Raw genomic sequence first — 21,698 nt, 5'->3', positions numbered from 1 at the left:
GGCTCAAGATAAGCCACTTCTCAGCTAACACTTAATAACATTTAAGACACTTTGCCCAAACTATTAACTTTTAAGATTCTAACTCCTTACTCCAGCCAATGTACAAAACTGTTTTTGATGACCTGGGGCACGGTCTGGGAACCTGAAGATCAGCAGACCTATGGTAGCTTTTAAAAGGTACTCTGTCTCAAAAGGGGTTGCTGTTCAGGGAGTTGTTCAACAAGAACAAGACTGACACACAGGCACCCCTTGGGGATGTCTGAAGAAGTTAGGGCTGCGTGGGTTACCATTGGGAATAGTAAGATTTTAGGTAAGAGTTTTTTATAAATTTTGTTGTTTTGAAAGCCTTTTATGTCTTCTGCTTTTTGCCTACTGTTAAAGTAAACAATATTTTGGGTTTAAAAAGACAGTTTGGTGACTATATTTATCACTACTCACAGATTCCCAAAGAGAAGAATTACAAGAGCTGAAACCAGTCAAACCTCTTGGATAAGCACAATTGATATGTAGGGTACTGCAGTCCATGGCCTGCTCTAAAAGTAGCATTTCACCTCCAGAGAGGTAAAGTACAAGGCATAACACCTGAGGGAAGTGCACTCAGAGACACCAGAAAGGGGACAGAGGAGCAGATGCATGTGTTACTGTGACATTATTGATCTGGGTCTTTGTGGACTTTTTGCTTGCATAAGTAAGGGTACTGTCCTGAATGATGATATCAAGGGAATAATGCAGACGCTTCAAATTTGTCATGTAGTTAATTGAAATCTTGTTCATATACTATATTTGAAGAAATTAGGTTGCAATTAAGTCAAATTATTGATGATTGCATCTATTACAGGCTACAGGCAGGCTCAGGTCACATCTCAGATAACTATTAAATGAGAGATTGTGATGCCTCAAGTTACTAATCCCTATCTGTAGCTATTTTGCATGCAATGATTCTATTGGTTGTAATGACTTAGTGGTAGAGGGCGGTTGGGCCTCTGTCAAAAGTTCTCATTGGTTAGATTACTTGGCTCACTACCGCTGTTTAAAGATTTTTTTTATTTTATTTTATTTTTTTTGCTGCATGCTAGCTAGAGCATCAGTGCTTGACAGACTCTCTGTAATGCTGCTACCTCAGTCCCACTGCACACTTAGGCAGCACTGCCGGTGGAATTTAAGCAGAAGTACAGGGAGCTTTTAACGCACATGGACATAGGGACTGGGTTCTCCCTGTGTCTCGTTCATCTAACACAGCCATCTAATGTAAACCAATAAATCAATTGCAGAATAAGAGCCTGGTTCACCCAGTGCACTTTGGTTGCTTTAAGTTCCTTTTGTGATGTAAACCCAGCTTAACTGGTAGAATCTGGCAAGTCTAGTGTACCAGTGAATCTGCTGGTGAAAGTTAATTTTTTTTTGTTAAATTAAGGTTCATACTACATATCTTTAGATTGTTAGAACTTAATATATGTTTTTTTCTCTTTAGGTTTCTTGTATTATGTTCATGTATGATATTTTAATAATTTAAAACTGTTCAGTAAATCCCAGGCAAAAAATCTATGCAAAGGTGAGAGTATGTATTAGTAACTGGTGAGTTTAAAAAAAAATAAAGTTGTACTTATCTCTAGGCCCAAGTGTTATATACCCAGGACATTCAAAGTTGAGATTGCATTTAAGAGAAATCCAAACACATTAAGGTAAGAAATGGATGATTAAGAAACTGAAACAGCTTTAACTCTTCCATTTAGTGATTCCATGAGGGGAAAAATGTTTAATATGTCTTGTAAAATGTCTAATCTAGAACCACAAACACTGAAATGGTTTAATGATAATACTGTGGTTATTGCATGAGGTCACTACGTCTTGAATCCAAATATATGGGGAGCAGAGGGAGCCATAAACTCTCAAATGGCCTCAGATAACTTCTCTGAAAATAAAAATATTACGTTTAAAACAGGGCTTATCTCTGGCAATTCCAAGAGTATTAGCAAGTGCCGGGTCCCATTAGGAAGCTGGAATTTCTCCCAGTCGCAATGGTTTTTAAGGCTCTCTGTTCTAATAATCATAATGCAGAACTGTGAAATACAGACTTAAGCTAAACCAAAATAAGCCACTCTACTTTTATATCATATATAAATATTCATTTTTCTAAAATAATTGATTTTATCTGAAAAACGTCCTGAGTATTGTTTGAGATGAGAACTTTGGAAAGTATGGAAATGATTTCATGGTGTAATTTTGAAAGATAAGGTTGACTGATGAATTTGATCTTTGTTCCTGGTTCTGTATGGGTGAAATTCTGTGCTGCATCTCTTAGAGGTGCTGTACAGAACACACACGCCAGGAGCTGGGGGAGAAAAAGATGGCTTTAAACTACTCTTGTGCTCTCTTGATTCTGAGGAGCTCCCCCCCCGTGTAATTTAGACAGTCACGAGGTGTTGTCTGAATTGTAACAGCCTGTCCCCACCTGCCTATAGGCTGCTCTGCTTTCCAGAATCTCTGCAGCGCTACACATATGTTAGGGCTTACAAAAGTCCTCAAAGGACAGTCTGTGACTGTCTTCAAGCATGGGAAACTGAGGAAGAATTCTCCTCCTCCTTTGCCCCCAGCCACACCCAGGGCTTTTAGAGCCTCTTCACATCTCTTAGATCATTTTACTTGACATAAATGGGGCAGAGAGGGAGCAAGAATCTCTCCCATTGCGTATACTTACATGGAATTTTTATTTGTAGTTGTTTTTGCTACTGTTCTTTCTTCTGTGGTCATTTCAGGGGTGAAAGTAAGTCGATACGGCATACCGGTAAAAAGCAGCTGCCGGTACCAGCCTGTACTCCACCAACATTAAATCACTGCCACGGCAGTGCTTTAACATCACTGCCCTTTTTGCACCCTTGGGCCACCGCCGCCAGGATGGGGGAGAAGCAAAAGGAGCAGCTGCCCAGGAGCTGGCAATTTAAAAGGACCTGGGGCTGTGGCCAGTGCCCCAGGCCTTTAAATCACCTCTGGAGCCCCGGGCGGTGTGGGCCAGGCAGCGCAGATGGGCTGGCTGGGGGATGCTGACCCCTAACCCGCCTCTTCTGTCTGAGGCCCCGCCCCTTCCAGGGGCCAGAGCTGGCCCCTGCTCCAGTAAGTGTTGAATGTTACTTTCACCCTGGCTCATTTCTACTATATCTTAAAGAAGTATGGTACTGAGGAAAATATGAAGTATGTATTTTCACCACTCTACAAAGTTTTTCCAAGAACTACATTAATACTCTCAGTTTTTAAAGTAAGTTCCTATGTGGAACCACTTAACTATTTGAGCAGAATTTTTTTATATTGCGACCTGACAGTCATTTAGATTACCATTCTTGGTGTCTCGTGAATATCTGTAAAATTTTGGAAGAAAAGATAGTGGGAGGATTTCAGATAGAATGAGAATCAAATACTATGACTGCCTCTAGGAAAGCTGCCATGGAAAACTAAAAATAGAATGCCAGAATGTTGAGACCATAGAGAGGAACTTTCCAACTCCTTCGTGATGGTTTGGGGTCACAAGTTAGTTGTGAGTAGATCAGGGTGGAAGAGGAAACATGGCTTGCACATTCATGAACAGCAGAGATCAACTACAGCCCTACATAGGGCCATGAGATGCAAACTGCAGCTGTTCTTGCAGATTCTTTTCTCTCTTTCATGCCTTTAGGAATCTACTTTGTGAAGTCCTTTAACTCAGACCTTACAAAGGGATGCAGAATATCATCTTGTATTTATGGTAAACTTGTGTGCTTGAACTTTGTTAATGTAAATTGTATTTTTGTCTTTAACTGTGCTGTCTGCATCTGTTACAGTTGAGAATATTCTGCAGAATTTGTGAATAGTCTATGTATTTTTAGAAAACATCCAGTGAGCTTGAAAATGCCCCTTGTGTGTTTGATTAGTTATTGATAAAATAATTGTTTGTCAATTAATATAGATTTATTTTTCTTTCAGAATTTCCTAACCTTGTGTATTTCTGGATTCCAACAATAGACTGGAAATTGGAACAATCCTATAGTTTCTCAGAATAAGAAGTGATTATGCAGCGAAGACGGAGGGGAATAGATGTTGGACTAATCTTGCTACTTTCTCAAGTCTTTCAAGTTGGGCTTGAAAACATTCCACCTGTAACACTTGGGATCCTAGCCCTGAATGTTTTTGTTTTTTTGAAACCTCTGAAACCACTGCTGAAAGTGTGTATCAGTGTAGACCAAGGTTATTACCGGAAAGACTGGCAGCGTTTGCTGCTTGCTCCAGTTCACCATGCAGATGATTGGCATTTATATTTTAACATGGTCTCCTTGCTTTGGAAGGGGATAAAGTTGGAACGTAAGCTTGGAAGCGTATTGTTTGGGTATATAATTGCAGTATTTTCAGTGCTGATTGGCATTGTGTACATGGTGTTGGAATTTGCACTTGCAGAACTTCTGAATGACCCTTCATACAAAATGAATTGCGCTGTTGGCTTTTCAGGTAAGGTATGCAGGAGATACAGGTTAATTTATTGAACTGCACAGTTATAGATTCTGTATAGTAATATTTTATAATATAGAAAATGGAAATGTTTCTCTAATGAACATGGATTGGAACAGGTAATATGCATCATGACTTCTTTGAGTGCTTGTTCATATATATGTATATACTCCACTCTTGGTGCATGTGTGCGCATGCACTTGAATTTAGATTTTCTGGGTGGAGGCATGAGGACTCTCAGTACAGAGGTACAGCCACAATGTACACTGCTGGCCAAAAGAATCTAAACTTGAATGCATGCAGTGCGTGCACACCAAGAGTGGGATATATATGGGCAACATGTTTTGTCGAATTACAGTTATTGTAGTGTGAATAATTTTCATTTTCTATTATATATTTAAGTTCACAGTTTGTCCAAATCAAAGTCAGCAGCAAATATTTAATAAAAATATTTCTACAGAATACTTGTAATCTTAAGATTGCCACTCTTGGGGTCTTGTGCTTTCAACGCAGGGCAGACTGAGAACTCCACTAGCTTTTAGATTTAGTCCTCAAAGATACTAGCTGTGGAAGAAAAACTCCACTCTCTCTTTATTCAAAAAGCCAGTGTCTCAGTTCTCTCTAGAACCCTTCCTACTTATTTTCTGACCAAAGGTTCATTTTCTATCTTTTGCTGCTGCTCAGATTTTTCTACCAGCCCAGGCTACTTAACTTTCTGTAATATCTTTGGCTAATCAGACACAATCATTTATTTTTGGCTTTTGTCCAGTTTCATTTCTCAGTTCACTGAGTATACTTGTCCCCAAGTTCAGGGATTCCTCAAAACACCCCAGATGTTTTCAGCCATTTTTGTTTGTTTTGCAGTTGAGTTTTTCACATCATCTGAACTCAGCTATTTCTTTCTTGGTGTGCTTTTTTTGTTTTGTTTTGTTTTGTTTTTAGGAGTATTATTTGCTTTGAAAGTCCTTAACAATCATTATCACCCAGGAGGGACCAGCAACATCATGGGAATTCCTGTATCCAGCAGATATGCTTGTTGGCTGGAGCTTGTGGCCATTCATTTATGTTCCCCAGGGTAAGTTGATTAGATCATTCTCAAGTCACATACACGTTTTTGGATCCATTTAGCTATGTATACATTGTGCCACATGAGCAATGATGTCTGGTACTCAAAATAAACAGTGGAGTTGCAGGTAGCAATCTGCATCTCTCTCCTCCACACCTTGTAGGTTGATCATGCTTGTCAAAGGAAAAAAAACGGGACACCTTGCTTGTGGGAAGGTTACTGAGAAGTGTTTTGGTTGAAAAGAACAAAGATTGGTTGGGAAAAAGAAGGAATACGCTCTTTATTTTCCCATTCAATTGAAAAACTGGGATATATTGCCTGAAAGGGCCTGGCAGGTAAAACAAATATTTATCAATCTGTCACTTTTTAACAGTTCACTCCTAATGCCAGTCTCCTCTTCTTCCACATCTGTCTCTTATCCGATTTTCTCCCAAACCCTACACCAATTAAACCACAACCTCACTGGCCACATGACTCCATTCTACCCTGTGCTCAATCCTCCCAACCCATCCCATCCCTTTCTTGGTTTAGAATCTTCTTCCTCTCCCTTTTGTGCAGATTTCCTGAAAATCAGTTATATGTCAACAGTGTTAGGTAATAGTGTATTTTGTAACTTCTTAATCATAATGGAAAATGATAAACCCACCAAATTTTAATTTTATTACCAGTCTGTGAGCACCATCACGTGTTTCAGGGGGTGGTTAAAAACATGAGACACACAACAAAACACTCCCAAATCAAATGGTATGATAGTTTAGGAACAGTTCCCTGAGCTGGAAAGGAGGAAACTGAGAATTTAAATCTCCACTCATAGTGATGTTTACATTCCTGTGCAATTTACTACCCTTACTATTGATGACTGCATGAGCCCCAATCTAGGAGACAGGGAAGAAGTACTGAACATTCCTGCACCACCCACAATTTTTAACTAAATTGGCAGAGAGCTCGTGCAAGGTCATTGCAGGCATAGAGTCAAGCTTTCTAACTTGACCAACCCAAATCTTATCATTGCACTATACTGCATTTCATTGTGTCTAAACTACTGTACTATTTCTAACCACTATATTACTCACACTCCTCTCCCTGAGTATAGGATAGAATCTAGTTTCCTGATTACCAATATTCTACTGCTGAATAATAAAATAGTTGTGGCATCCACTCTGAATATGTGTCAAGTCCTTCTACAGTGGCTGATCTGGAAAGGGACTAGCAATTACTCCTGTAGCTCAAATAGTAAGGATCTAATTTAGCACTCTTGAAGGTCAGGGATTTCAAACCTTGCTGCTGATCTGTGTGGGGGAATGGTATGGTTGCATGTGATTCACACCATGAGAAGACCACTTTAAAACAGATTTTTATTTAAAAATATAATATGTAAATCATAATGTCAATCATCACAATCACCAACTTCCTCAAACTTGTATCCTAATGCAAAATCTTAGCAGTGACTCCAGAAGTGTTAAGGCAGAAAACTTCCTGAATCCATATGTGCTAATCTATTGATATAATTGATATAAAAACATATGAGATCACTCTTAAGATTTTGCTTTAAAGTGCACATTTGAAATTGGGATACGGATTGTTTTGGGGTATCTTGGAGATGGAATTGAAAGTCTTATGGGGCGATAGAATGTTATCTGTGGGATATGCAATATGAAGATGGAAAAGAATGCACAGATTTCCCCCCTTAATTTCTTTCTTCCATGCTTTTAAGGTGATGGATGGATGGGATTTCTCCTGGCACAATTTTACTGTCAGTGAATGCAGTTTTCGTGTGCTAATTAAATTGTAAAACTAGTTTACCACTTCTTTGACATTATTGCAAAAACCTTCCTACTTCTTTTGTATGTCTCGCAAGTCAATGTCTAGATTGTTCAGCCATCTAACTGTTGCATTATTGAGGGTAGCAAGGTATGCAGTTCACGCTTCTGTCTTCTGATGGTGCGCTCCTCTACCACATTTTTGACCATCTGCATTGCTGCTTGGTGGTCACATTGTGGAGACTGGACCAGGTCAAATTTCTGTGTTGTGGCAGCCATTCTGGCTGTCTTAGGCCACAAATTGTTGAGCCTAGTCTAGGATCTGCATCCCAGATCGCAAACCATTGGATCTGTATAAGGCCTCATGAAATTAGTCAGCATGCCTGTCTCTCTCTCCCAGAGTTGCTGCAAGTCTGTCACACAGCTGTCGGCTCTGATATACCATTGTTCAGCTGAGCTTTGGCAGCGTTAGACATGAGTGATGAATGCCTATTTTAAAAGGATGTCGTGAAATTAGTCATTGTCACTGCAGGTGTAGGTGTTTTCTCGTGGAGACAGGCAGATCTTCCTGTGGAAGTATGCATTGCGTATTTGTACATATTGGAATTATTTTCAGTCTTGTGTGCAGCACGTTGCTTTAATCTGTCATAGCCCTCCATGCTGTTTCTTGTCTTCACTTTTAAGGAGCTATATGAGCCAACACACATGAAGTTAATGTGTGGCTAAGGCAACCACTAATTATATGGGTGGTTGTGTTCTGCTCTGAATAAACAAGACTCATATGTCTACTTCTGCCCTAAACTACTGCAAAATATTTTGCTGGAGTGAATATCAGCACTAGGACTGAGCTTTGTATAACGTTTGCCTCTACTTCCCAGGAGGTTCCTGGGTTTAGGCAGTATGGTGAACACCTCCTGGGTTTAGGGAGGTGATCTTTTTCTTTGTGTTGTAGATGAGATTGGTGTGTTAGACTGTGGTCTAGATTGACTCCTAAATAAGTCTGGCTGGAAATGAGGTGGAACTGGCTGGAAATGAGGTGGACTATCCTCAACATAGGCAGTAAGGAGTTGATTGGCCAGGTGATTGTTCAGATGGAAGGTTGTGGCTATCATCTTAGAGTCACTTAATCTAAGACTCCACTGACAAAGGTCAACGGCCAGAGAATTAATGTCCTGGGTAAGTTACCCATCTATATTCTGTAGATAATTACCAACATCCACAAGACAGATGTCATCTGTGTACATATACCTACTGGCTTTAGTTGTTGGTAGGTTGTAAGTATATATGTTGAAAAGGAGAGGAGCCAGAACAGATACTTCTGGGAGTCTGCTATGGAGATGCCTAAGTTGGCTGACTTTTTGTCTCTAGCTTGCGAGATGAAACTGCAGTTCGTTATTTCCACCTTGAACCTGACCAAGGGTAAGAGGGAATAATCAGCAACATATCTCTCATTTGTGTCACATATAAGCTTGTGGAGAGCCTGATTCTGATGCAGTTAGCAAGGTTATTGAACCACAAGTGCCCTTTGTTCAGGCTGTGTTCAGACAACCCGAGTTCAAATTATTCGCCTAACACAAGACATTGAAGATGGCTTCAAGAAGGGCAAGAAAGTTGGTGCTGTTCTTGTGGATCTGTCAGCTGTATATGATATTGTCTGGCATGTGGGGCCGATTGCCAAGTTGTAGCAGACTGTAAGCCCATGGCGGAGTCTGCCTATTATCATGGAAATAATGATGAATCAGAGAAACTTTCCTGATTAATTAGAAATCATATTCAAATTAATGAATATAAATCCATTTTTCAGTTTGTCAAAAATGCTGTGTATGTACGTAAATTTACATTAGTGCCCAGTCCAAAGAATCTGCAAGTTTTGTATTTAATTACAAATCAATAGAACATAATGAAGCCCCTTGCATATTAACAACTGTTCTCCATTTCCTTTTATAAAACATCAGTCGAAAGCCTGTCCAGACAAATAGCTCTTACGTTGTCTTCTGAAGCTTGTCCATATTGGAATCTGAAGAATTTCCAAGGGAGGCGGGTTCAAGAAATATGGACATCTAATAACATTGCCACTGATTGTGAAAATTAAAAACCAGAACTCAGCAGCCCTCCTATTGTGAGACATGGAAAATGGGATGATCTCTCAGGTAATCATGTCCTCCAAGGCCACTTAGAGATTTTACATTATAACTAACATCTCCAGTTGTAGTCAAATGAACAGATAAACCAGTGTGGATCTCGGAGCACTGGTATTATGGGGTCAAAATGGCCTTCCACTCTCAAGACGTTTTGTAGTAGCTGGTTAGAGTGCATTTCAGTAATCTAGTCTTGAAGCTACAAAGGTTTAGATCACTGGAGCAAGGTCCATCTCAGAAAGACATGGACTCAAATTAGGCCGGATATAGATGAAAAAGGGACTGTATGCCACAGCATCACCTGAGAATCCAGGAGTGATGGATCCAGAAATAACACTCAGATTGCAGACTATTGAGAAGGATGGACAACGCACTTTAAGAGGCAGAAGGGGAGTGCAGTTTTTATTAGCATTACTTTTTTGTCTTATTCAAATTGACACCTATCCTGCTTGCTCACCTCCACTCTTCCATTTCATTCTGTTACTAGAAAACTCAGACACTGGGTTTGATTTTAAAAAAAGGAGATGAAGGTCTTACATAAGGATCCTTGGGGTGGAAGGATCCCTGAAAGATTTGCCTTTTTGAAATTTTCAGAGAGCAAAGAGCACACTTACTGAAGAATTATCCTACCCTCTTCAAAAACAGTTATGGTCGATAGCCAAGATTATTTATCTGCGAAGCCACATGAGCCCTTAACCTGAGCTTATTAACAGGAGAAGAGATAATGTTACTCCCTCTGACATAAACCCCAACTTTTGCCAGACTGGTAGAGGAAAAATGTATGGGTTCAGGGCTGGGTGCTCTGTTGAATTTCACACTGCTTCTCAATTAAGTAACAGGGTCTGAGAAAGATGAAGGAAGGAAGATGAATGACCCCAAAAATACTTGGAGGGTGAGAGAGGAGGAACGAGGAAGAGAGTGGTAACCTTGCTTTTCAGCAGCCAAGAAGTTATTGAGGGCAGTGTCATGGAATTCACCACTGACTCCTTGTGGCCGGGAGTGGCTGCTCCCGACCTGCTAGGTGTCTCCTGCTGATGGCTGCTCTGCCTCTGCAGTGTCATGCCTTTTCCTGTTACTTGGCCCTTTGGCCAGTTCACTTTCAAGTCTCTTCCCTTCTGGGGCAGTCCATGAACAAAAAGCAAATAAACTGAGGTAATAAGAAACAGAGGGGAATAATTCCCTCTCAGGATTCATCAGAATCTGGTCCTCCCTTTGTTCAGAGAGGGGCCTTCAGGCAATGGTTGTCTAGGAAGCTTTTGCGTTCAGTCAGCCCTTTCCTCAGGAGCTGAGGGCTGAAGATCTGTTTGCTTCCCTTGTCTGCCAACAAGAGAGCTCCTCTGCTCCCCTTTTAAGTTCTTCGTCCAGTCTGTGCAAGCAAGAGTGACAAGGTGGAGCTGCCTGAGCCCAGAGCAGATCCTTAACCACCTTATTGTCCAGTATGGGATTTGTATGCCTCATCAAAGCACGTATAGACTCTTTCCATCCTCTACCCCTTTCAGGATGGTGTAGCTTGAGAAATGCTCTCCCTTTCACTAGCTAGTTGGGGGAGAGAGACAAATAAGTGGAATTCTGCATCTTTTTGAGGATGGAATCTGGGGTCGCATGGGCATATCACATGTCCTTACATGCTTTGATGACTCCCAGAGGTAGCCATTACCCATATTCTGGCTGAGGCATCGATAGGAGGAAGGCTTACTGGGAGGGTTGTTTCTTCTATGGCCCATTGTTAAAGTGAAGTATCCTTAATGGGTCATCAAGCTTGAATAGTTCATTTATAATGGGCTGGCTATACTGGATGTCAACTACCTTGACACATTTGAGATACAGAAACATAGCCAATATTCATAACTTCAGATACAGTGATGATACATGGTTTTAAACAGGATAATCTTATTTAGCAAATCATAACTTTTCCATGGACACCTTACATGATAGCCTTTGTACAAGAGTTGTTGCATTTGTAGAATAGTGGGAATATCAATGATATAAATGGTCATATTTCAATCATACAGCATCCGAAGGTGTCTGGTAAATTTTTCCAGATTTGTAAGATGGCATATACCACAAAATGTAATACATTTCTCATATTTAATGTGGTTCATGGCTGATGCTGAAAAGGAAGATTTTTCTAGCTCAGGTTGCCATTAACGTATGTTCAAAGTTTTCCCTTCATATCTGCCTGGTTTTAATTCAACTATGTTGATTAATATGGATTTAAGATGGTTCTGCCCACTTTCAGTAATACCAGACTCTCACTGGGTATCCCTGCAGTGCACAACGTGAAAGACATGAGAACTATCCCAATTTTGAAGAGCAGGTGCATGCTAGCAGATTATTATTTAGGTACAGAGGCTTCAGTCAGCTTCTTAAGCACACAACCAAATGTCAGAGATTGACAGTGAAGTCTTCAGTGTATTATTTGTTGAAAAATAAGGATATTTTATAATGGGTCAATCCTGTAGCATGGTAAGACTTAATAGAATTGTAAAAAAAACAAGACACACAAAAAAACCTTGGTGGTTTCACTTCTTAAAAAACCACGTGAACATTTTCTTTGGTTTCATTCTATGTGATTTCAAGCCCCCTGAGTTTCAAAGACAGTTAAAATCTGAAAACAAAACCCAGCCAGAACTGCCAATGCAGTATTACTTCTTTAGTTTGGCAACACACACAACTGAGAATTCCAATTTTTCATGTAAAGCCATAAACCATTCCAGGTTTGCTAAAAACTGGGCTTAATTTTCTCAGATACTGAAGAATAATTTGTCAAACCTGATTTGAATTTTGAGTTTTTCATGAAACCAGGAGAGTTTTGTGTAGTTTCAGGTATCATTGTCAGCAATTTGTACAGCTATAAATTAAAGATTTATGTCATGAGATTTTGGTATTTTGCTATATTACTGTGTAGTCTGATTAAAAGCTTTGTATTTTTGCTCACTAGTTGAGTTTTGGGAGCCACATTGTTAATATCACTTGTATTTAAATGCTGCTTTATTGATGAGAGCTGTCTTACAGCTTTGCCATGTTAATACTGGTTATGGTTATTGACTTATGATTTGAGTTGTTGATGCTAAAAAACTTTCCGTTGCCTTAATGTTTTAGTTTATAGCTTCATCTTTGAGAGCTACTAAATCAATGAGCCAACTTATCCTTGCATGGCAAACATGTCTGTAACTTTCAGTAAATTTTCCCCACCTTGCTCTTGCTTGCAGTATTATTAATATGTGTCTTCACAGTAATGTCATGCCAATGAAAACTGTAACAGCAATATAAATTGACTCAGGAGGTACATGGATAGAGTATCTCCTTTTGTTTTCTTGAATTGGTCGTGGGCACATTTAAAGAAGTGACCTATTGTAATTGATCCTGCAACTGGGAATTTCAAGAGTGTGATTGAGATATGCAGGTTAACTGTGGCGCAGTTCAAGCAACGCAGTTTATTAGTGAGAAGCTAATCTTTTGTCTGACTTCTCCTTAAAGGGAAAATAGTTGTCTGTGCTGCTATTCACCCCAGCACCTTCTCTAAAAATTATTCTAAAAAGTAGTACTTCCCCTTTTTATTGTAGTAAAATTAGTGTCACTGTTCCTACATATAGTAAATCATAAGGACCATGTAGTTTCCTAGATATAGAAATGTACTGAGATAATATTAATCAGCATGTTGCTTGGTACTAATCAATTAAACATTTATAATATAAATATTTTCTTCCTACTTGTTCATTTTAACAATCTAAATGCAACAGTTTATGATAGTTGGAGCTGTATAACATTCTGCTGAAGTATTTAGTTGTTTACCATTTTACACTGCTTCATATATACCTATTTATTATTAATAATTTATTGGTAGTGCAGCAGCTCTTACTGGGGTCCCCAGTCATTGCTGAAGCCTCTGTGTGCCATCACAAAACAAATAAGTAGTTGTGCAAGGTGCTATATACATATATATGATACACTTTGTGCCCTGAAGTACTTATAATCTAGTAAAACAAACCTTGTCAGTGGGGATGGGGGAAGGGATAAAACACACATCACGTCTTTGTCTATATGCATTTTATGTAGATACTTCAATCTACAACTACTACTACCAAGTTGTGTGCATTGTTTTCAGTGTTATACCTAGTCTAACAGCATTTTTTTTAAAACAAATTTGTTGCCGTCCTCAACTATTGTACATACGTCTATTGATAAAATTACACAGGTCAAGATTTTCAGAACTAACAATTGTGTACCTGAATATTTGGGTGTTCACCTTGGCACCTAAAAGGGTGTTTCAGGAGGCATATTCAGCCCTTTCTAGAAAACTAAAGCACCTGGAATCTTTGGTCAAGTTTGAAAATCATAACCAAAATTATCTTTGTGCCCAAACTCTTAAATAAAACCCCACCCAACATCCATGGGAATGGCAACTTCCAGCCTGGTGTCACATCAGGAGGCCTTCAGGTATGTAAAGCCAGAAGTGCTTCTGGTCTCATGTGGGCTCTGTGTGTTATATTGGTTGTCATGAGTGAATTTAAAATGGTTTTGTGCAAATTGGTTGTCATGAAAATCTGCAGGACTAATTCAGACCTGATCCTACAAGCTGTTCCTGGGTGGACTCCTTTGCCCACTTCTGTGCCCAGTCATCTTGACTTTGGTGGGGTTCTGCACTGACTTGTTATATGGATCCTCACTCTCAGATTTGAACTTTCAGATTTGAGGCTTCTGGTACTTGCCTGAAATATATCAATGTTTCTTAGAGGGGTTTGTGTAATCACTGTTGAAATTGTTTCTGACTGAAACTAGGGAACAGGGAATCATTGGATTGTTTTTAAATGAAAAAAAACTTACTCTTTAGAGCAGCAGTTTGCAAATGTTTTGAGCTGACCCCTCCCTCCCCCATTTGAGTTACAATTATTGGTGGCGCCTCCACAACCCAGACAAAAATAAAGACATGCAAAAGTATACTTGAAAGCCTAGTCGTAAATCTAACAGAGACTGTAACAACTTTAAATTGCCCACACCTGTAATTTTCAAATACACAGATACTTACCAATGGCACAGCCAAGGCTTCCTCAGCAACAGGCTGCTTCTACCTTGCAGCCAGGCTGCACCGCTTGGGCAAGGCCAATACCTACCCCTTTGCCCCTCCTGCCTTGGGTTTTCAAGGTGGGGGAAGGCACACGCAATGGTTTCTAGGGGCAGAGGCAGCGCTCGGCATGGAGGCTAATGGAGGTAGAAATCAGCACACCCGTGGCAGATATTGACACTGACCCACAGGCTAGGTGGCATGCTGAGGCGAGTCAGAGGTGAAGGTGGCACACTCACCCTGCACCGCCATGTGGGGCTGGCCCGAGTCACCCACCGCTGCTGCTTGGCCCCCCGCATGTTCCTCCATGCTCCCCTTGGGTAGGGGGCACACCCACAGTTTGAAAAACTCTGTTTTAGAGGGGTACAGTATGCTGCATGGAATGTCTAGTTTCTTTGGTGCCTTCCGACCTGCTAACATTCTGTTACATGAGGAAATTAGTTTCATAAGTGTCTGGAGAAGTGATGTTAACCAGTGAGAGCCAGTTTCCTGGCTTCTGTTCTTTGCCAGACTTGGCTGGTAAAGATTTACCAGGTAATTCAAAATTCCAGATTTATTACAAAATAACCTGAAAGGGGAAACTTTGTTAATAATAATAATAATAATAATTAATAAAAAAAACTCAACTGTTTTTCTGTGCAGTGCTGCTCTAAATCAGTAGTTAATTCCTTCTTGTGTGATGATTTAATATGGTCTGATTTGCATTCAAATAGTTTGAATTCTTAAATTAGCTATAGGGCCTACTTGCTAAGCATGTTTTAATTTAGCAATGAAGAACATAAATTGGCTTGTGTATTTGGCTGTACGTGCTATTGATTTAGTTGAACTAGCACTTATTGTTTTGAGAAATTCATCACTTTATCTAAAGAAAGTGGTAGCTTACAGTATGTCAGTTTGCTAATGCTGCTTTTTTTTTCTTTTTTTTTTTTTAAAAAGCACACTTTAGCTAATGTGGCCTCTCAGTAAACAAAAGTAAGAAATACATGAAAACAAATAAGAAGCTGTTTCTCCAAAAGACTGTAATAATGGTGTTTTGAGCTAAGAGTTCTGGACTAAATGATTGGCTGATGTGCTGTCCTATAATTGATATGTGTATGACGCCAATCACTTTTTTTAAACTACAGAACACTGTTAATAAGAGACAGTGGCAGCCCAGTGACACGAATATTTTTGTTCTGTTAACATTAGATATTTCAGATGATTAAAGCTACAAATGTTATGTAAGAAGGATTGAAACAATGTAAGATAAATCATGCAATGTTGATGAGGTTATTTCTAATTAAAAAATTTGTTATATGGATTATATGGATTATATGGATTATATGGAACATATAAAAATTTGTTATATGGAAGGACACTATTAGTATACAATTAGAATAAAGTTGTGGGGAAAATTAAGTTTTTCATATGCAAACAAATCATTTGGATTTCATTTACTTTCCTGTAACGTTCTTAATTATTTTTGTTACCTGCACACTCTAGGGGCATCTACCTTTACCCAGTTCATAGGACTCAGTGCGTAACCTCACGCTTTAGGGTAACCACCTTTGCCCTGTTCCTAAGGCCATGTCTACACTTGTCATTAAAGCGCAAAATGTCCCTTTAAAACCATAGGAGCATCTACACTTGTTAATGACTTTTTGCAGTGAAACTCAGAAATTTCACAGCCAAAAGAAAACCACCTTCACAAGAGGCATACAGCTCTTACCGCTGTTCTTTTTGCGCTGTTGTGAAAGTGAAGACCCATTCTACCAGTGTGAACATCTTTTGGCCTCTGAAGGATATCCCACAGTTCCAAAAGTCATCACTCTGGCCAGCATTTCCACTGCTCTGATGCTAGGTAAATGGACGTCCGTCCCTCCCCCATAAGCCCGAGAAGGTTTGAAACTCCCTTTCCCATTGCTTGTAGATATGGCAGGGAAAGCAGCCAGACAGCAGGGATTTTTAAAAAAAAATAACATGAAAGAAACAAGGAAGTAATGGGGCTGCTGGGATATGAAGCACAGGGTACCTAGCAGGGACCCAGAATGCCTTCCGCTCACCCTCCCCTTCCCACAAGACCTATCGAGAGAGCTGCTCTGGAGGATAGCTGCCCTACAGCGCTGCTCTCATGGGTGATGGAAGTGCTGCTAACGTAAACACTCTCCGACTCCTGGGAAATTGAGTACATAAACCAGCACTTTTCTTTCATTGGTTCCCTATCACCGGTGAAACTTGCAGTGCAAAAACTCTGCAAGTGTAGACATACCCTAAGGCTCAAGGCGTAACCCTTACCCTCTGCAGGTTGGCAGGGTCTTTCACCCATGAAAGATTCTTACACAGTGAAATCTCTAACCTATGTTTATTAACAATCATCAAAACAGAATTTTACACACTAAGCATACAATACTCACCAGTCCCAATAAGGCAGATGAACTTTTCCTGCTGACCAGTCAGGATCAGGTCATCCGGGGCCTCCAGCTTCTGCGCGATATAGTAGACAGGATGTTGAGGTCTGGCAGTTCTGATCCTGGGGCTGTGTCCTGGAGTTGATTCCAAAGAACTTCCTTTTGGACCTCAGTTGATATAGTGAAACTTGAGTCCTGCTTAGCTATACCTTAACCAATCATTTTACTAAAGTATTAGGATATAATCAAAGAATTATTTTGTAATATATTTCAAAATAATCCTTTACCCAATCCTATCCCACCCAGGGCTTTGGAACAGAGCCCAGAGCTGGAGCAGCTCCGGAACAGTGGAGCTGCAGGTTTTTGCCTGGAGCTGGAGCCGGAGCACAGCTCCAGAGCCTGCCACCCCCTTACGTGATTTACACCTTGCAAAATTAGTTATGTAACAGACAGAAACAATCAAAGAAGTGGAGAGAAACTATACAGATAAACAATAGAGAAGTAGGGACCATAAAAGCAAAACAATAAAGCAGTAGAGATTTCACACTCTCACTGTTAAGTAATTCTTTGTAATTAAAAATCTTCAGCCAGGATGATCTTACTATAAGTTATGAAAGGTTTTTCATGTGCAGGTATTACATTATGTCTTTAGGATGTGTGTTAAATTTTTTTGGCGTCCAAGTAATTTTAAGTCAAATTCCAGCCTACAGAGAGTACTTATAGAGCTTTAAACCTATAGAAAAGAAACTTACACTGGAGGTCCAAACCCAATTGCTATAAATGCCAATGTGGTTGATCAGTACATGCAGGTGAAAGAATAGTAGATACAGAGAATGGATTTAAGCAGCAGGTCACAACTTTATTTAACACTGGGAGGGTTGCACTGCACTCCACTTCCTGCTCTCTCATACCAGGCATTTAACTGGGGTCCAGAATCATGTTCAGGACTCTCAACACAGAACCAGTAACATGCAGTCATCCCGCTTTGGCTCACCCCTATGACTCAGCTTGCTTCTGAATCCTTCCTACCTCCCCTGCAAAAGGGTTGGGGAATAGAGGTTCCCTAGGGAGGAGCTCAATCTACAAAGACTTCAGGTCTCTTGTTTTCACATAAGCAGAAGGACCACTAGCAAAATCCAGGGTTTCATTTATCTTTGGGAACTGGTCTGTCTTATCCTTCAATATGTTGGATACCAGCTGTACGTTGTGACAAGCTAAAACAAGGTTGTTGTTGTTTTTTCTCCACACTTTGACTTTTTTTTAAATCTTAATGCTGTAACCTAACTATGCCTCCATGCGCGTGTAATAACCAAAACTAGACCTTGTTAGTGGCAGAGTTGTTCACCTCAGATTTTTATAGCATTTGGAAAAATTCTTTGACAGAGATCTAGGTGAATAAACTGTAGAACGGACATTCTGGCATTGTGTGCCCTCTTTGTCTGCAGTCTTTACGGTGGCGATTTGCCTTCATATATTAACTGGAAGTAGACCAGCACTGAATCAGGGCTTAGTACCTTCGCTTCAGGAAGAACTCTTCAGAACAATAGCTCTGAAAGCTGAAAAACACTATATGAAAGTTTATAATAAGCATTACTCAACTCAAACCATTTGCATTAGAGCCTTGACAGGAATTCAGGGATTTTCCTGAAGAAAAATTCCTTATTCAAATTCCTTAACAAATCAGTGCTTCCTAGAAAAAACCACAGGCAAAGAATCATAGTAATAGAGCTAGATGGGAACTCAAGAGGCCCTTTAGCCGCCCCCACCACTTCCCCAGTGCTAAGGCAGGGCTAAGTAAATCTAGACCATCCCTGGCAAGTGTTTGTCCAACCTGTTCTTAAAAACCTCCAATGATGGCAATTATATAACCTCCCTTAGTAACCTATTAAAGTATTTAATTATCCTTTATAGTTAGAAAACTTTTCCTAATATCTAACCTAAATCACTCTTACTGCAGATTAAGCCCATTATTGTTTGTTCTGCCTTGCTGTGGATACTGAGAGCAGTTGATTACTATCTTCTTTATAATAGACATTAAAATAATTGAAGACTGTTCTCAAGTTCCTTACTCCTTTTCCCCTAGTCTTCTTTTCTCAAGGCTAAACTTGCCTAGTTCTTCTAACCTTTCCTCATAGTTCAGGTTTTCTAAACCTTTTATCATTTTAGTTGTTCCTCTGGACTCTTTTCTGTTTGTCCACATCTTTCTTAAAGTATGTTGCCTAAAACTGGAGACAGTACTCCAGCAGAGGCCTGCCCAGTGCTCAGTACAGTGCAACAATTACCTCTTGTGAATTGCATACAGTATTCCTGTTAATACACCCAGAATATTAGCCTTTTTCACATCGTTGACTTATATGCAACTTCTGATCCACTTTAATAACCCCCTAATAATCTCCAAACTGTGGGATGCACCCTCCTGGCAGGATGCAGAGGAATGTTCGGGGGGCATGGTGGGACTGAGCCAACCCCGGTAGGGGGCAGGGAGGAAGCACTCCCCCAGCCCCGCTCTGTCCCCAGCTCTCTCTGGCCCCACCCCTAGCCACAGCCTTGCTCCCAGCTGCAGCTTCGGCTCCTGGCCCCGATCATGCCTCGGCTCCTGGGCCTGGCTCCCACTCTTGGCCATGGCCCCGAGCCTGGTTGTAGCTCTGTTCCTGGCCCTATCTCCTGACTACAGCTCCCGGGGGTGAGGGGCATGGACCGATTCCATTATGAGTAAGGGGTGGGGGGCGCCACAGAAAAAAGTTTGGGGACTACTGCCCTAGATCCTTTTCTGCAGTGGTACTTATTACTACTACATAATGAGATTTTAGGCGGGGGTCAGACTGGAGGGTCTTAGAAAACTAAAAAGTAGGACCATATTTTTCCCACATACAATTTTGAAGAAACCTTGCACCACTAGCCAGAGTTTATAGTGAGTTCCTGGGAAAGAGAACCTCGTTATCCAAACCATCACCAAAATTAAAAATATTAGTTATATAAAGCTCTTGTTTAGAAACAAAGCCAGATCTGTTTACTTACAAAAGCTATTGTTGCAATTGTGCTACTCATTACATATATATTTAATATTTTAAAATGTGCAGTAGTTCTGAATTATTTTATAAACATAGTATGGTAATTTACCTCTTAAAATGACCTGATTTACCATGGCTTTATTCCAGTTTTATGCATTTGTAGCTTCGCTGATTTCAGTAAAGTTCCATTGATGTAAAACAGGAGCAGTGTAATGCTGAATCAAGAATTTCAAGAGCTAAAAGAGAACTAATTTTAGATGTTTTTTTGTACAACAGAAACAAACTAAAGCTGAATGAAATTTATACAATTTGTCCAACTCTTCTTATTTTGTTTGAGGCATATTGATTCTTGTAATACATCAGTCACTTTTAGCTCCTCATTTGGTCAGAGATGTTCCTTTAAAACATATTGTGGTTGTTACTCATTTCAGTGGTCAAAAAAGGTGGAAAATGTTGTTTTTTGAGATGTATTAAACTGCACAGAATAAAGACATATGGAACAAAGACTGCAAACTGTGACCCATTGACATACATTGGAATAATTGGAATACAGACTATATCTAATTGTCAGGCAAACAGACTCTCTCAAATGATTCTGTTTCTCCTAGGACTTCTTTTGCTGGGCATCTGGCAGGTATTCTTGTTGGATTGATGTATACGATGGGGCCTCTGAAGATGCTCATGAAAGCAACTGCAGGTACATAGTGAACACTCTTGGCATGACAAGTAGGTTAACAGTATGGCTTAATATTAAATTTAAGGTTTGGGTTATTAGAAATAAATGGAGCCAAGAACAGGATCAAATATTTTTCAAATGTTTGTACTTCCTAAGACAATAAATTATTTTTTTTAAAAATTAGGGATAAAATTAAAATGCCATTTAAAAACCTCCATTTTAAATGAAATGCAGTAAACCCAGAGAAATACTATGTTGTTCTATTATGCTGAGTATGGTACATTTCTATCTTTGTATTACCTGTATACATTATATTGGAAGTACCCACATTTTGAAAGTGAGCTTTTGGCGTTAAGACAATTGCCTAAAGATTTCCAATATTGTTGATTTTGGTATTGTATTACTACAAGTTTATACGTGGTGCTGGTTAAATGGGGGGAAATGCAAATACTGCACATCCGTGTATTTAGAAATACAAGCCATGGGCCCAGTCCTGCAACTCCTTATGAGAGTAGTCCCACTGACATCACTGTTTCAGTCAGGTAAAAATACAAGGGCCACATAATTGAAAGTTTAAGGGGCTGGGCCCGATGACATAGTGTGTTTTATGTGTTCATTCAAAAATGTAAATAGTCAAAAGTAGTGCTTTGAATTTTCTATAGTAGCTGATGTTCTCAGCATAACAAAAGCTTTTCACAATAAATATTTGTATAAACTAAAAATAATAATAAATATGGATATGTACCTTATTTACTATGATAAGGTTGATAATGTAATATATTTATTCATGATACCTTGTTAACTGTGACTATAGCTGATGTATATTGAAACTACATTATCAGTTCAGAAGTCTGTTCTCTTTCTACTTTTCAGTGAAGCTGTTATATTAAATCATTTGGTTTAGCTCTATTTTTAAATAGTAAAATAAATCCTTAACAAATAATCCAGTAGGTCAGTAGCCTGAAGATTTATCCTATTTGCTCTCAATGCTTGAAGTGCATGCAGGGTTTGGTGATGAAGCCTCTGCAAGTTCTAGATATATAGGACTTTTAAGTGGCAAAACTAAGAGAGATTGATTTCATTACCCACTTGGTTGATATGAGACAGTGCACACCTTTTTTA

The 21,698-nt window shown here is 39.6% G+C and overlaps 1 protein-coding gene across 15 annotated transcripts in view; it reads left to right on the top strand.

Moving 5' to 3' along the window:
• The window catches only part of RHBDD1 (rhomboid domain containing 1), a 103,653-nt gene that overhangs the window by 13,150 nt on the left and 68,805 nt on the right, over nucleotides 1-21,698 (top strand). For 4 of the 15 annotated variants that reach the window (XM_075068520.1, XM_075068525.1, XM_075068529.1 and 1 more), the window contains 3 exons: nucleotides 3,955-4,473; nucleotides 5,416-5,548; nucleotides 20,509-20,597. In XM_075068520.1, coding sequence (XP_074924621.1) covers nucleotides 4,041-4,473; nucleotides 5,416-5,548; nucleotides 20,509-20,597 — 655 coding nt within the window. In that variant the 5' untranslated portion in view covers nucleotides 3,955-4,040. Of the gene's footprint in view, nucleotides 1-440; nucleotides 562-1,613; nucleotides 1,683-3,667; nucleotides 3,737-3,954; nucleotides 4,474-5,415; nucleotides 5,549-20,508; nucleotides 20,598-21,698 lie in introns of all 15 variants that reach the window. The other 11 variants (XM_075068521.1, XM_075068528.1, XM_075068522.1 and 8 more) reach the window with 6 other exon arrangements.

The sequence above is a fragment of the Chelonoidis abingdonii genome, chromosome 8 (genome assembly GCF_003597395.2).
Source record: "Chelonoidis abingdonii isolate Lonesome George chromosome 8, CheloAbing_2.0, whole genome shotgun sequence".
Classification (NCBI taxonomy): Eukaryota; Metazoa; Chordata; order Testudines; family Testudinidae; genus Chelonoidis; species Chelonoidis abingdonii.
Note: the sequence above shows the minus strand (reverse complement) of the source record. Positions and strands in the feature narration are given on the sequence as shown.